This window comes from Orcinus orca, chromosome 15 (assembly GCF_937001465.1).
Source record: "Orcinus orca chromosome 15, mOrcOrc1.1, whole genome shotgun sequence".
NCBI classification, from domain to species: domain Eukaryota; kingdom Metazoa; phylum Chordata; class Mammalia; order Artiodactyla; family Delphinidae; genus Orcinus; species Orcinus orca.
The window spans coordinates 84,720,952-84,737,008 of record NC_064573.1 but is presented as its reverse complement, the minus strand read 5'-3'; the positions used below and the strand labels follow the sequence as shown (position 1 = coordinate 84,737,008).

General features: G+C 45.6%; 1 protein-coding gene across 3 annotated transcripts in view; it reads right to left on the bottom strand.

Moving 5' to 3' along the window:
* The window catches only part of TMEM132B (transmembrane protein 132B), a 409,467-nt gene that overhangs the window by 65,165 nt on the left and 328,245 nt on the right, over positions 1-16,057 (bottom strand). The window contains exon 1 of one of the 3 annotated variants that reach the window (XM_049698599.1): positions 11,104-11,467. The exons of the other annotated variants lie outside the window; for them this stretch is intronic. Within the exon in view, the coding sequence (XP_049554556.1) occupies positions 11,104-11,226 (123 nt within the window). The 5' untranslated portion in view covers positions 11,227-11,467. Of the gene's footprint in view, positions 1-11,103; positions 11,468-16,057 lie in introns of those variants that run through there. 3 annotated transcript variants of the gene reach the window in all.

Below are 16,057 nucleotides of genomic sequence, written 5' to 3'. Positions count from 1 at the left end.
TTAGTAAGGGATTGAATACATCTGCAGTGTGGCAGTACACTGTAGATATATTCTACATACACAGTGTATGTGTATATACTGCAGTACAGGGAAGACGGGGGGGTCTTTCTTGACCTGGAATGCTGGACCTTCCACTCCCTGAATGGACTTAGATAAATGACTTATTTTCTCAAAGACTCAACTTACTGAATTTCTGCCTACTTGTTCTAGCAATTACTGAGGGAGAAATATTTAAACCTCCAACTACAACTGTAGATTTATGTATTTATTTCTCCTCTCAGTTGTAGAAACTTTTGCTTTATGTATTTTGAAGCTTTGTTATTGAGTGCTTACAGCCTTTAAAATAAAGAGGGTTCCAAGTGTAAAGACTGGACTCCATAACCTCGGCAGGATGATATAAAGGTTGCAGACAGAAATCTCAAATGCCTGTTTTCTTCAAGAGCTGTATGCATCCTTTTGTCATAGCGAAATAGACTATCACTCCTCCTTCCCCTGAGACTTCGGCCATGGAAGTGCTCAAAGGGGAAATTCCTAATTGTGACAGGAATGATTCCTCTGGCCCAAAAAGACCTAGGTGGATAAAAATTCAACTCAATGTGTTACAGCTCCACAATTATGTGGAATCTTCTCAAGCACCCCTTCTTTCTTCACAGATACTAAGTTAAATGCTTCAAAGGATGTGTTGACAAATGTCTGACAAGATCAAAACAATGGCTTTTTAAGGAACCAAGCCCAAATCCTTTTTCAAAGGAAAGAAACTTTCTGTGATGGTAAACAATGAACCCCATCTTGACATGTCCACGTCTGAATTTCCCAGGGAGAACTACAGAACACTGAACCTGCTAGACGCCTACGAAATCAACTCCTCCGCTCCCCAATCATGTTGCCAACATTGTCAAGAATGAAAATATACTGTGCTGGCAGAGAAGAGACACAATGGACCCTTTCATATGCTGCTGATGGGAATATGAGCCTGGAAATATCATTTATAACGAATAATCCACAGTTCTTTGATCCAGCAATCCCAGTAATGAGGATCTGTATAAAATTTATTTGTTCCGTTCCTGTTTGTAGTGCAAAAAATGAAAGGAGGAGAGAAAGAAAGGAAGGAAGGAAGCAAAGAAGGAAGGAAGGAGGAGAGAGAGAGAGGGAAGGAGGGAGGGAGGGAGGAAGGAAGGAAGGAGGGAATGAAGGGGGAGGGAGGGAGGAAAAACAATCCCTTCTTTTGTGTAACAAAAGAAGATTGATTAAATCAATTATGCTCATCCTATGAAATATTATGTGTATTTAGGAAGAAAGATGTTTGGGGTCTCTATATATCAGCCTAGAGATATGTCATGATTTTACGAAGAAATGTGTGTGGAATAATCCTGTATTTCCCTGTGGGGCTGTATACTTAGACCAGGCACATTGAAGGAGGTGATGATGGGAACCAATAGCTAGATTTGCCCAGGACAGCCCCGTAGGCAGTATTTGGGGGAAGAGAGTAAAGAAAGCCGCCTATATTCCATGAGACATTTCCTTAGGGAGCACAACCACTCCTGTGTTCAGCCACTGGTACCCACGCAGCTCTTCCCAAACTACAGTCCTTCATGCATGGTCCTCAAAATGTTTGCTATAATCATGGGCCATAATCAATATTTCTTTGAATCAATTCACATTTTACAGGATTTTACTTAGATACTTAAACATACATATTTGTAAAAGACTTTTTAAAAAATATTTATTTAGGCTGTGCCAGGTCTTAATTGCATCATGCAGGATCCTTTTTTTTTTTTTTTTTTTTCAGTTGGGGCATGCGGACTCTTAGTTGTGGCATGCGGACTCTTAGTTGTGGCTCGCATGCGGGATCCAGTTCCCTGACCAGGGATCGAACCCGGGCCCCCTGCATTGGGAGCGTGGAGACTTACCCACTGGACCACCAGGGAAGTCCCTAAAAGACGTTTTCTTTCTTTCTTTCTTTTTTAAATTTATTTTATTGAAGTATAGTTGATCTACAATGTTGTGTTAGTTTCTGGTATACAGCAAAGTGATTCAGTTATACACATATATATATTCTTTTTCATATTCTTTTCCATTATGGTTGACCACAGGATACTGAATAAAGTTCCCTGTGCTCTACAGTAGGACCCTGTTGTTTATCTATTCTGTATATAATAGTTTGCATCTGCTAATCCCAAACTCCCACTCCATCCCTCCCTCACTTCCCTCCCCCCGGCAACCACAAGTCTGTTCTCTATGTCTGTGAGTCTGTTTCTGTTTCATAGATAAGTCCATTTCAGTCATATTTTAGATTCCACATATAAGTGATATCATGTGGTACTTGTTAAAAGACATTTTCTGTAGCATACATGGAAAGGGTCAGCATTACTTACCACAAATAAAAAGAAACTTAAAACTAAATATTCAGAACTGGAATATAACATTTAAAAATTGTGAGTCACTAGGTGGTACACCTGAAACATATAATATTGTACATCCACTGTATCTTAATAACAAAAAAACCCTAAATATACAGGCAGTCCTTGCTTTGCAAAGTTCTGCCATGCACAGATGTCAGTTACCACAATTCAGTTAAATAACACAAATCTCCCCTACAACACAGTTCAATTTTCAGTGACCAAGATCTACTCTATTCACTGAAATATCTAAAGTACAAACTTCAAGTAAATATATAAAGTACAAACTTCTATCTAGCTCTTCACATTTGCTAGCTCTTCAGCCCACAAATTACTATGTGAATAAAGAGAAGGATGTCATTACGAGTGACCAATCACATCAATTACTTCACAGTCTGTTGGTGACTGATAACTGTGCATCTGTTATTCAGTTCACACCCGGACGGCAAAGTACGAAAGTGTGTTGTCTCCTTGTCTCTCAGTGATAAGACCACCTGCCAAAACGGATCATCGAATGGTGGGATAGGCCAACAGAGTTGAAGATGCAGCAAAGAAAGGAAAAGCGATGATGCTGAAAGTAAAATTAAAATGAAATGCGGATGGAGTCATAGCAGAATAGCTGGCTGGTGGAGCAAATGTTGACACTATCAGAGTTCAGAGACTACAGCTATGGAGTTAGAGGAACTTAACACAGGTGAACTCATCAACATAAATGAAAAAAAAAGTGGTCGTAACAAAGACACCAAAGATGTCCCAGAGGAAATGACACCAGCCAACCAAATCCCACATTAAAGAAATCCTTGGAAATCTTTCACGACATTGAAAGTGCAAAGGATAAAATGTGAGAAGCCGATTCTAGATCTAAAGAGTGTGACAGTCTGCCAACCCATGGAAAAGATGCTCACTTCCTATCGTAAGTTAAACAATGAGTAGAAGATAAACATTGTTCAAAATGTTCTTCATAAGTTTTATACAAGGAAATAAAATACTTTCTCAATGTTGCTACTGTTTTAAATTACAATTTTTCCAAATCAGTATTAGTTTTACTGGTTTTTTTCATTTCCCTATACATTTTATAATCAACAGTGAGAGTGGTTTTAATGTTCCGACAGAACTTTTTAAAGGTCACAAAACAAACACAATTTTTCCCATTGATTAGTAAGATTGCTTTGCATGGTTTCGGTCTGCAGGGTCACTGACGTGGTCTGACACCACCATGCAAAGCCAGGGCTCCCTGTAATTAGAGCACTATTATTAAATGATATTTGGATTGCCTGTCCAATGTTTTGGCAAAAGGCTCACTAGTTCGCTAGGAAAGATGAGTAAATGTTTACGAATTGTTAAAAACAGTAGAACCCAAGAGAGACTTCGTTCTTGACCTAATCAAAAGGTTGAAGGAGAATTAAAGGAAAGCATTTTCTCCCGATGTCGTTCGGTTTTACTTAACACAGTGTTCGTGCACTGTGTAAACTCATCACACTTGCTCTGCAGTGTCTCCAGGAAACCCTAAGCCTTCACAGCTTTCTTCCTTCAGACACCCCCCCGACACTGTCCAACCTCGCCTGATGGTCCTCATCAACCTTCAGAGCCTCCCCGGGGCCCTCAGCAAATCTGCTCACTCCCCAGCCCCTGCCCTCATAGCACCCCAGACTTGCCCATTATAGCGCCTCCTACAGTTGTGGCCACACAGCAGAGTGCGTCCTTGATCGTTTCACAGGTGGCTTCCCAGTTAGAACGGAGGGACCAGGTTTTTCGTTCCTTTCACTCTCCATTGCATCCCACGGGCCTCGCCCTGGGACTGGCCTATAATAGGTGTTCATTTGATATTTGGTAAGTGTTGAATGAATGATGACTCTGGATCACTGCAGGAAATAATATGTTCCCTAAAAAAAATTCTATTCAGAAAAGCTATTGTTAGCTCATTGCAAATTAGAAGATGGTGCCTCTTCCATCCCGCAGAAAATTGTCATAATATACCAATTTTGTTAGAATGAGGCACTTTATTGCCATCTGCTATACGACTGTCCTACTTAATTCCCAACTCTACAATGTCTGGAGTGTGGCTGACATGGCCGAGGCCACGCCCATGAGCAGTGCACAACCTGGACAACCTTACTTGGCAGTCCTGAGCACGCTCAGGCTGGGAGGCCACTCGGCAGGAGCGGAGCTTGAATTCTCTTCTGCAGCCTGGATCACCGCGTGCTCCTCTCCTTACCTCTCACACAGCAGTGTGCCCTTCACCCCCCAGGAAATATTCGGATATTTCCATCGATGGATACAGTTCAGGCTCTAAAGCCACAGAAAGGGATTTCAAACAAGAGGAAATGAAATGAAGCAATGAAGCTACTGATCTAGAAGTTTATCTACATCCTGAGGTTAAACCATTGTCCAAGAAACAGGTACAGGGAACCTTGTAGAGAAATAAAATAGTGACATTCTAAGAAAAGGGAGCTGAGAAAAGGGAAGGGGACCCATCTGGTGGGGCCTCTAGGGACCCAAGGGAGGGCCTGGGAGAGTGACGAGGTGGGCTTTGGACGTGTGACTTTCGGTTTTCTTGCAATGGGATTACATCACACAAGGACTCTCAGGGGCCCGGTTACACTGTTCTGTCTGGACTAGAGCTTGAAAACATGCTGACAACAGGAAGTGGTTTAAAAAAAAGGAGCCAGGCAAAGGGCAGGGCCACATTCACCCACATCAAGCCTCAGCCCAGAGGTCCCCTCTCTCCACCTCTGCTGAGGAAAAAAATCCAGTTCCCCCACCGCAGGGAGACCCGTGAAGAGAGTCCCAGGCGCCTGCATTAACCCAGACTGGATTTTCCTCTTCATTTCCATTTCTGTGGGAAGTTTAAGCTATTCAACGCTTTCACTGGGAGCTTAGAGCCCGCGTCAAATAGAGTGCCATGATCTAATAACATAATGATTATTTTTTCCGCATAGTCAACTGTGAAGAAAATTATACAGGTTATTTTATCAGATGGTGTTTTAAATGAGCTTGAGTATAAATAGATAACGCAAAGTGACAGGAGCTATTACCGAGAGGAATTCAGGAGAAAGTGAGAGCGTTTTTCTCCTTTGCATATAGGAGGCTGGGGCGAGACGCAGAGAAAGAAAATCATTTGTCCTCTTGTGGCAAGGAGGCCAAAGAAGCAGTGTTCCTGTTCTCAGCCCAGGCTGCAAGGCACTGCATGCATTTCTGCTTGTCTTTTCTTTTTTTTTTAATTTATTCTATTGAGGTATAGTTGATTTACAATCAATGTTGTGTTAATTTCTGCTGTACAGCAAAGTGATTCAGTTATACATACATACAGATTCTTTTTCATATTCTTTTCCATGATGGTTTATCACAGGATACTGAATATAGTTCCCTGTGCTCTACAGGAGGACCTTGTTGTTTATCCATCCTATGTGTACTAGTTTGCATCTGCTAACCCCAAATTCCCAATCCATCCCCCCAACGCCCCCTCCCCCTTGGCAACCACAAGTCTGTTCTCTATGTCTGTGAGTCTGTTTCTGTTTCATAGATATGTTCACTTGTGTCCTATTTTAGATTCCACATATAAGTGCTCTCATATGGTATTTGTCTTTCTCTGTCTGACTGACTTCACTTAGTATGATCATCTCTAGGTCCACCCATGTTGCTGCATACGGCATTATTTCCTTCTTTTTTAGGGCTGAGTCTGCTTGCCTTCTTGTGTGTCGACCGTGGTCATGAAAAGAACAGGCCCAGGCTGGTCCCAGGAGAAGGATGAGAGCCAGAGGCACCCCATGCGACCACCCCAGCTGAACTCCCCCCACTGGCCCAGCTGCCTCAGCTGCCCAGACACCGCATGAGTGACCCTAAGTGACTGTGGCTTTAAGCTGAATTCTAAGGAACTTTATCATGCAACGGTAGCAAACCAGTCCGACTCTAAAACAAACAAAAAAAACCCCGAAAGGGTAGAACGTGAAATAAGACCATCTCTTGTTAAAGACAAGACAGGTGCACAGAAAAGAACCTGGAATTACACGCATCACAACGTGTCTCTAGCGAGTGGGAAAAAAGATGATTTTTATTTTCTTCTCTACAGGTGTCTCCGTTTCACAAATTCTCTTCGATGAGAAAAAAATATTTTGAAAAATGAAATTATTTGCCTGACTCGACTTCCTCATCCTGTGTATGAAAGAAACAGAAAGGAGGTTTCATTCTGTGCTAGAAAAGCAGTGTAGTGGAAGGGAAATGGGGTCTGAGATCAAAAGCCCTGGGCTTGCTTTCTGCCCCACACCAACCCCTCGTCTGCCTACAAGATACTTCTTTGAGCCCTAACGCAGTAAAATGAAATCAAGGCATTTAATAGGATGGTTGTAAGGATTAAGTGTGAAAAATATACACAGAAAAGGCCATTTGATGGTAAATCAGAGTACTCAGCCTCTAGATGTGAGGCATAAGAATCCACATTTTAAACTAGCTCCCCGACTGAGTTGACTTGCAAATGACTAGTTGACATAAATGTTATGTTTTATAGGCATTTGATTAAAGATACATTACTTTAAAAAAAACTAGCTCCCCACATGATTCTGGAACTAAAGAGTGAGAATCTCCAGTCTAAATCATGAAGTGTTCAGAAAAGAAATGGCGTGATTGCTTTTCAGTATCTGTGATCCTCTAGTGAGCTTAAAGAAAATTATGCTTTCATTCACTGAAAAGGTAGCCTGAAAGGATCCTGGGGAAACATATTTAAATATGATCGGTCAAATCAGAACTGGTTATGGGAAATAACCACTAATGTCTCTTGATGTTAAAACATCACCATATATGGTGATGTATCAGTTAAGAGTCCAGTCAGGAGACGGAAACCGCACCAGTCATTTGATCAGGAAAAAATTACGATGGGAATTTCCAACTAATGAAAGGTGGGTAACTAGGAGAGAAGAAGAGAAGTCTAGAGAATCTAAGAATGGCAAACGTGAGCCCCAGTGACCAGCTCTAGGGCCGGGGCGGAGTGCCCAAGGAAGGATAAAACATGAAGAGCATCCTCTCCCCAAGGCCGAGGTTCAGACTCACTGCAGAGGACGCGGCTGCGGCCCCGTGCTGATGGAGAGCACGCTGGGTGCCATGGGCAAGCTGGTCCCCGGCAGGTGAGCAGGAAGTCACCCACCTGCGGGCCACTGAAACTCACTGGGTGATGCTCACCACAGTGTCTTCGCATGCTGTTGGGAGCTGTGCCACGGGAGACAAAAACAAGACCACAGTGAAGCCAGCTAGAAAACCCTGGCCCCTGCTACATCTTGCCCTGTCTCTCCAGCGGCCTCTGCTGGAAAACTCCAGCAGTGCACCAGCTGACAAAGGAAAAACATGTTTGCAGGGTCCAGCTCCAAGATCCCACAGGAGGAAGAGAAGGGCAGAGTGGGAGCTGACAGGCAATAAAACGACAACTGGCACAGCGCTTGTTAAATGTTCTTGACGGTTCGGGAGCACTTGTATTCTGAAATTCCCTCCATGTCCTAATACAAGAATACAACACTCTACGGTGTTAACTTTCCCTCGTCTGGGTGTTCTAAATCTATGATCAGTGAAACGTGAACCTATCTGAAAAGGTTTGCTAGATGGTTACAATAGTTCGTTTTAGCAGAATCTGAATTTTCAAGAAGGGAAACGAAAACAGAGATGTTAAGGAAAAAAGCAAAAGAGGAATGAACTAAAAAATGAGACGTGTCTCCCAGGCCAGTGCTGAAGACCTTCCATCACATCTGTGATCTTTAGATCAAGAGAATAGAGTGACCAAGTGTTCCTGAGGGATTACAGAAGCTCTCTGCCATGTTCCCACCGAGCAGAGAGGGCTGAAATCCATTGCCAAGGAGGGCGCTGCTGACCTGTTTCCCACCTTCTTGCCTCAGCTGAGCAGGAACAAAGCACAATTAGCTCCCACCTCTGGTGCCTGTGCCATGCATAAGCACCCTCTCCAAGAACACCTTGACACAGAGCAGGACCTGAAAGGCAGGCTGAGACTTCAGAGTGTGGGTGCGTCCACAGAGCCGGGAAGACAGACTCCTGGGGAATCAACAGCCTTCATTAACCTCAGAGATTAACCCATAAACACCTGGCAGCTGTTGCAACACACTGCTTATTGTCACAAGAAGCACAACTTATCTCCACGATGATAAACAACACATCACAACAGCAAAGTCTGCCTCATGCAGTGACACTTTCAAACATAGCTGATATCCAATCATCTATTCTTAGACACTTCCTTCGGGCTAACCATTTCCTATTACGTAGAGGCAAATTTAAAGGGGATCTCTGGTAACAACAACTGTAGCTGATTATCAATACTTCATTCCTAATTCATCATGAAATCCAGAATCCTCAAATGGTTTTCTTGCAGGGCAAGAAAAGGAACCAGCTCGAAGGCTCCCCATCAAAAAGCACACTTGCGGGCTTCCCTGGTGGTGCAGTGGTTGACAGTCCGCCTGCCGATGCAGGGGACGCGGGTTCGTGCCCCGGTCCGGGAAGATCCCACATGCCGCGGAGCGGCTGGGCCCATGAGCCATGGCGGCTGAGCCTGCGTGTCCGGAGCCTGTGCTCCACAACGGGAGAGGCCACAGCAGTGAGAGGCCCGCGTACCGCAAAAAAAAAAAAAAAAAAAAAAAAAGCACACTTGCAATTCTGCTCCTTGATAATGTCTCAGCATCCTTCAGTGTAAGTCCCATCCCGTCCTGCCTGGACCATTGCAGTAACTGTACGGCAGATCTTTAGAATTTATTCCTCTTGCATAACTGAAATTGTACCCCTGTTAAATAGCAACCTCCCATTTACTCCTCCCTCCAGCCCCGTTCTACTCTCTGCCTCTACAAGGTTGGATATTTTAGACTCCTCACTTAAGTGAGGTCACACAGTATTTGTCCTTCTGTGACCGACTTATTTCACTTAGCATCATGTCCTCCTGGTTCATCCTTGTCATTGCACAGGACAGGATTTCCTTCTTTTTCAAGGCTGTGTAATATTCCATTGGACGGCTCCATCACTTTATCCATTCATCTGTTGAGAGACCTTTAGACTGTTTCCAGTCTTGGCTACTGTGAATACTGCCGCAATGGACATGGGAGTGCAGGCATCAGTTAGAGATCCTGCTTTGGGTTTTTTTTGCCTTGTTTGGAATTTTCCTCTCTGGGTTCTATCAGATGTACCTTATCCACTGATGTCAGGGTCTTTCCTTCAGATATAAAAATCATGACCCAACTGGTTCAAACCCAATCGCACTGCATTTTGGAGACTAGGACTAGGGAGATGAGGGGAATGAGCCTGTTCTGCTGTCCCCATCCTTCCTCTTCGCTCTCACGCCCACCACCCACCGATCCACATGCGAACCTGGTCCTGGAGAGGCTGATGTTAAGCCCGGTGACCTGTGGTATCTGCAGCACTGCAGGCACCGCAGCGTTTTATAAACGTGGGACTGTGTGCCTGTCCTCAGGACGCTTAGGATCCCAAAGACAAGAACCCCGTGGAGCCGCCGGGCAGGGGGACCCGGCCACGTGCTGCGCCTCGCGCTGTTTCCCTGGCCCTTTACCCTTTTCACCTGGGAGATGCAGACTGATGGCCTCCTCCCTGGGGACGATGCCTCATTACCAGCAGCTTCGCTTCGGCTCTGACGTGTGACCGCCCCGAGCGGCAGCGCACCACCCCCACCCCCCCCGAGCGGCAGCGCATCATCCCCCCGAGGAGGACGCGGCAGGGTCGTCCTCGGTTTATTTCATCCTTCTCTAAAGCAATTCCACACACACACACACACACACACACACACACACACACACACAGAGAGAGAATTCTGTTCCTGGGCACAAAGTCCTTTTGACATCACTGATGCCAAGAACTGTGTCCTTCATCCGTCCTGGTTCCCACCCCCGTGCCTGGCACACGGGCAGGTGTGTGAAGGAATGACCGACAACCTACCCCTTAAACCGGAACCGCGCGCTACGGTTTCTAAAGAAGGTTGGGATTATGGTGGATGAACCACTGGACTAACCTCATTTATCCTCGAGATCACATTACAGTGGGAATAAAGGAATTCAAATGTAATCCCCCAACAGCACCAAAAAGAGGCCATCGGCAGATAAAAGACATGCACCATCTCTGAGGATGGAAAGCAGCAGATGGCCGGGGGGTAACGGATGAAGCGGATGAGGCAAGCAGGACCGGCTTCCCGTAATCAGAGAGTTGACAGTGAAGGGACGTAGCAACTAGGCTCCACGGAGGGCATCGACGTTACAGACTTTAACAATGTAAAACTTGCAAAACCAGATGGGGGAAATGGCAAGAAATCTCAGCGTGCCGTTTCTTCTACTTTCAAATCAAGGAGCCGACGTCACCGGCTAAACTTGTGTCATGGAAGAAATAGAGACGGTGTGGCGATGGACGTGGAGGCGGCAATAGCAGCTATAGTGACAGTAATAAGAATAATAGTAATAATAATAATCGTTCCAAACGTTGGTTTGTTTTTTTCCACAAACTTTTCTTTCTTAAATTTACCAAAGTAGTTTAAAAATAAAAGTCTCTTCTTGTCAGCTAGCTTTTCTATTTTTGCTCATTTCTTTTATGAAATACAACTCTACTTCGGATTCTTTGTCCTCTTTATCTGTAAATAATTTAACACCTTCACGAATAAAATACAGCTTTAGAGTAGGATTTCGTTGCTATAAAATATGGTGTCCAACCACCGTCTACTTACCCAGCCAGCCACTCCTCTCGCTGTGGATTCATGGATGTAGACCGCCCCGAATGATGATTCTCCAATATAACTAATGTCATATGGGGGGTGTTGGGATTTGGGCTTTTTTATTATGTTTAACATTTTTATAATGACTATGTATTACTTCACATTAAAATGATAAAGCCTTTCGAGAAAAGCAGCCACTCGCAGGCTCCATCCAGCCGCAGGGCGGGCGGTGATGCTGGCGGAGAGGCCGCACCTGTCCAAGGGGCCGGAGGCCGCGGGCAAGGTGCGAGCCAGGTGCGTCTCAGGTGCTGCGCTGAGCGCTGGGTGGGGCTGCGGGAGGGGCCTTCACTTCTCACACTTGAGGCGACCGGGACTCGCAAGTGAGCAAAGGGCTGGATGAAGCAGTCAGCTGACTGGGGAGAAGACGGGGCCCGGGGGGCAGGTGTGTTCGGGAGCCTTCTGGGGGAGGGGAGCGGAGGCCCAGCGCGGCCACGAGCCGGTCGGTCTGTGAGCGCCATCTAGTGGGCACCCCGGGGACTGCCGCCTGTGGTCCCCTCTCCTCGGAAAAAGAGTTCAAGCCAATCAAAAACGCCATCTTGGCAGTTTGCAAAATTAAAGTTATTTAGAAAAAGATGTGCTGGACTCTGCGATAAGCTATGCAAAGAAAAAAAAAAAGCACTGAATTTTAACTTGCCGTTTCTCTCAGGCGGGGCCGATGTACAGCTGGTGTGCGCTGGGGGGAGGGGAGGGACTTCGACAATTACTTACAAGCTGCATCTAGGCCCGTGGGTCACGTGAGGTCAGTGACCACGCCACCCTGTTAGGAAATATTTTTAATTTCACCACTATTCTTAAATGTCTCCCATTTAAGCATGTTGGGTAACTAATAAAAAGAAGTTGATGACATCTATCGTATTCTTACTTTGTAACAAGAACTGCACATATAATGTTGCCTCATTTAATCCTCAAAGTAACCTGTTGAGGTTGTCCTAGTAGGAATTATATTACATACCCCTTTTGCAGATAGGATGACTGAGGCTCCAAAGGCCGGCTCAGATCACAAAGTTTAAGTAAATGGCAAGTTAGATCCAAGCTGCGGCAGCTTGACATCTCTTACGCACACATGCCTCCACACCTCCCCAGCTGTGGAGAAGGGGCTGTCCCTTCACTGACCAAGCACACAGGTGGGCAAAGTCCTCTCGTTTGCCAGGACTCTGGTTTGTCATTTCAAACGGGAACCTCATGGATGGACCTAGAGTCTGTCATACAGAGTGAAGTCAGAAAGAGAAAAACAAATACCGTATGCTAACACATATATATGGAGTCTATAAAAAAAGGTCATGAAGAACCTAGGGGCAGGACGGGAATAAAGACACAGACCTACTAGAGAATGGACTTGAGGACATGCAGAGGGGGAAGGGTAAGCTGGGACAAAGTGAGAGGGTGGCATGGACATATATACACTACCAAACGTAAGATAGATAGCTAGTGGGAAGCAGCCGCATAGCACAGGGAGATCAGCTCGGTGCTTTGTGACCACCTAGAGGGGTGGGATAGGGAGGGTGGGAGGGAGGGAGACGCAAGAGGGAAGAGATATGGGGATATATGTATATGTATAACTGATTCACTTTGTCATAAAGCAGAAACTAACACACCATTGTAAAGCAATTATACTCCAATAAAGATGTTAAAAACAAACAAACAAACAAGCAAACAAAACAGGAACCTGAGTCTCAGAGGAGGCCCCTGGAGGCCAGTACCCAGAAACACTTGCATATGGGCAACTCCATCTTGTGACAAATAATCCAGTTCACCCGCCAACAGTAAAAGAGATTTTTTTTTTCAAAAAGAAATTATTTCCTCAGAATACAGCCTCCGTGTTAAACAGAAGCACAAACCCTTCACCTAATTGATCTCAATTTTGTCATTCAGCGCTCATCACCCAACAGAACAGAACAATTCCCGAGCAGGAGTCTTTGTGGATGTGCCGCCTGACGGAGGTTTTTGGTGAGACAGATAGGTCATAAATATTCACGGTATTGACAGAGCCTTGGGAACCTGTCATGTCACATTACTGTAACAGAAACACCCAGACTTCCATCCCTTCGTTCCTTCAACTGCCAGCCACCAGTTTCATCCCTAGGCTTGCTTCTTGGGTCTGTTTTTCCAGTTCATCTTCAGATATTATATGTCAGCAAAGGTTTGCCAGAAAGGCACGGGTCAGTGGAACCAAACATCTTAATGGGCTTCTTCCTTCTCCTTTTCCACTTAGCTGACTCCAGTTCACTCTCCAAGGGCAATCCTTTTTATACTGTTATTTTTAAGTAAGTCAGGAAATGACAGAACAGCTACAGCCAGCTATGGGGCCACTGCGGCGATAGGTTCACTGAATACGCTCACTGGCGTCACGCGCCCGGATAACGCTCGGCTGTGGGGAGCTGACCTGCATCCCGCACTTTGACAGGTGCCTGTGGTGGTACTTACAAAGCGTGTGGCTTCAATCTAACCAAGATGGTTATTTCTGGTCATTTGTAAAGCATGTCCACTGGACACACCTTCTCCTGGACAATTCAAATTGCTCCTTTCAGCTGTGAACAGGTTGGCTCCATCAGGTGAAACTCTGACTATATAGCCAAGGGAACGGCTGCTTGCAGACCACCTTGCTCTTTTCTATATATAAGAAAAGCCTCAAAGACAGCGCTGAGTCAGGCTTACCCTGGATTCCTACAGCAAGGTGTTGTATGTAATCTCCAGCAAGTAATTACACCGACTCACTAGCTTTGGTGGAAGAAGGGGGACGCAGGTCATCTGGATGGACTTTGGAAGTCAGGGTTCCACAAACATACCTTTCAGAGGCATTGGAATCTCTTTCTTTTCCTGGTAAGTGGAGTCTAATCAACACTACAGAATGTGAAGGCTTTGTAGCTGACTTAATGACTAAAGACCTAATAGCCTTTTAGAGTCATTTTCCAGAGCATCAAATCGCACTGAAGATGTTGAAGGTGTAGGACGGGGCTGCCCTAAATACCACCCAGATCTTAGTTGGCAGGTCGGTGGCCTATGTGTAGCCCCTCCCCGCTTCTTACCCCTGTAGTAGGTTAAATAGTGTACCCCCCCTCAAATTCATGTCCACTGGAATCTCAGAACGTGACCTTATTTGGAAAAAGGGTCTGTGCAGATGTGATTAGTTAAGATGAGGTTATACCGGATGCTTAAATTCAATGCCCAGTGTACTGTTAAGGAGGGGACACGCAGAGACGCAGACACACACACAGCCCTGTGATGACAGAAGCTGAGATGGGAGTGATGCGGCCACAAGCTAAGGAATGCCTGGGGCCACGTGAAGCTGGAAGGCAAGGGAGAACCTAGAATCTTCAGGTCCTCAGAGGCAGCACGGCCCTGCTGATACCTTGTTTCTAGAACTCTGGCCTCCGGAACGGTGAGAGAATCCACCCCTCTTGTGTTAAGCCATGCAGTTGGTGGTAATTCTTCATGACAGCCCCAGGAAACTAACAGACTATTGACTGATCACCAGTTTCACCCTTGCCTCTAACAGCCCCTTACACCTTTCGGCACCTGATCTAGAACCCACTTTTCACCCTTAAATCAGGTGGAGCTTTACAAGATTCATGGTAGTAGAAGAAAAAAAAAAGAGAGAGAGAGAGAGAAGAAAAAAAAAGAAAGAAATAGAAACCACCTAAGTATTCACCAGTAGGGAAATAAACTACGGAATAGCCTACCACAGGCTACTAAAGAGCAGGTTTTTACAAAATGAACGAGGCAGCTCTATGCACACGGGTATGAAAGAGCCTCGAGACAGAGTATTGGCTGTAAAGAATGTGAGACGCAGCACAATGCCCTTTGTTTCCACACACGGCCGCGTATCAAACAAAACCCTTTGCTGTCTGCAGCCACGTATCTGTGTATGAAGGTAGGTACAGAGCCCTGGATGAAAAAAATAAAACGAAGGGGGTTGGAATTGCGGGTAGTCCGTGAACCCTTGAGCCTTATTTTAGGATTTTAGGAGGATGCATTCAAGCGCTATTCAGTTCGATTTTACTTTTAAGTTTTAAACAAAACAAAAGACAAAGGACAGGGGGAAAAGCTATCCACAAGCCTTCAAAGCTTTCTGAATTGCCGACTTAATTACTTAAGACCCCCTGGAGCTGTAACAGACCCCAAGAGGCCCAGGAGATGCCTGCTGGACCTGGCCTGGGGCGAAACATCCCTCCTTAGAGGTGGAGACGCCCAGGACAACGTCTGCCCCCTCTGCATCCTGGGCCACATGCAGAGCCAAGGGGCAAAGAAGAAAACAGCCACAGAGGGAGGGAGAGAGACGCCCTGTGACATGAAGCAGGAGCTTCAAGCGATTTAAGTCCCTGATTGTTTTGCGCCATCAGGACTATGATCCCAAGAAAATACAGGGTGTACAGAACACTTGGAATTTCAACAAGGCAAGCGGAGTGAATTGCAGCCGCTGGACCGGCAGCCTGGACCCAGACATCAAGGGAGCAGAGTGCCAACAAATCAATATGGTTTCACATGGCTTTGCCCTGGGCGGCGGGGATGGGGAAGCGGGAGGAGGAACGCCTCCCTCTATGGGAGCAAGAATCGAAGAAAAAGAAAGGAAAACATCTTTCAGAGATATAGCTCACCACCTGCAAGCTAGAGTCAGAATGTTCATCAGCCTGGGCTCCCCTGACACGGTCCCCCGCCGGCTCTGCAGGCTCCCACTGTGAAAACTTCTCTCTACACGTCACACCTGTGTCTTGTCTAATCCAATGACCTCAAAATACCACGGTGCCAGAAGTCCCTTCTCTTGTCCACTCTGCGTGCTACTACCGTCCTGAGCTAACGGCCAGCACTCCTATTTCGGACAACTAATTTAACGCCAGGCTCTCTTCTGGGAAATTCCCACATGTGACTTCACCACAGCCCTGGGCCATTTTCCCAATGGGGAAACTGA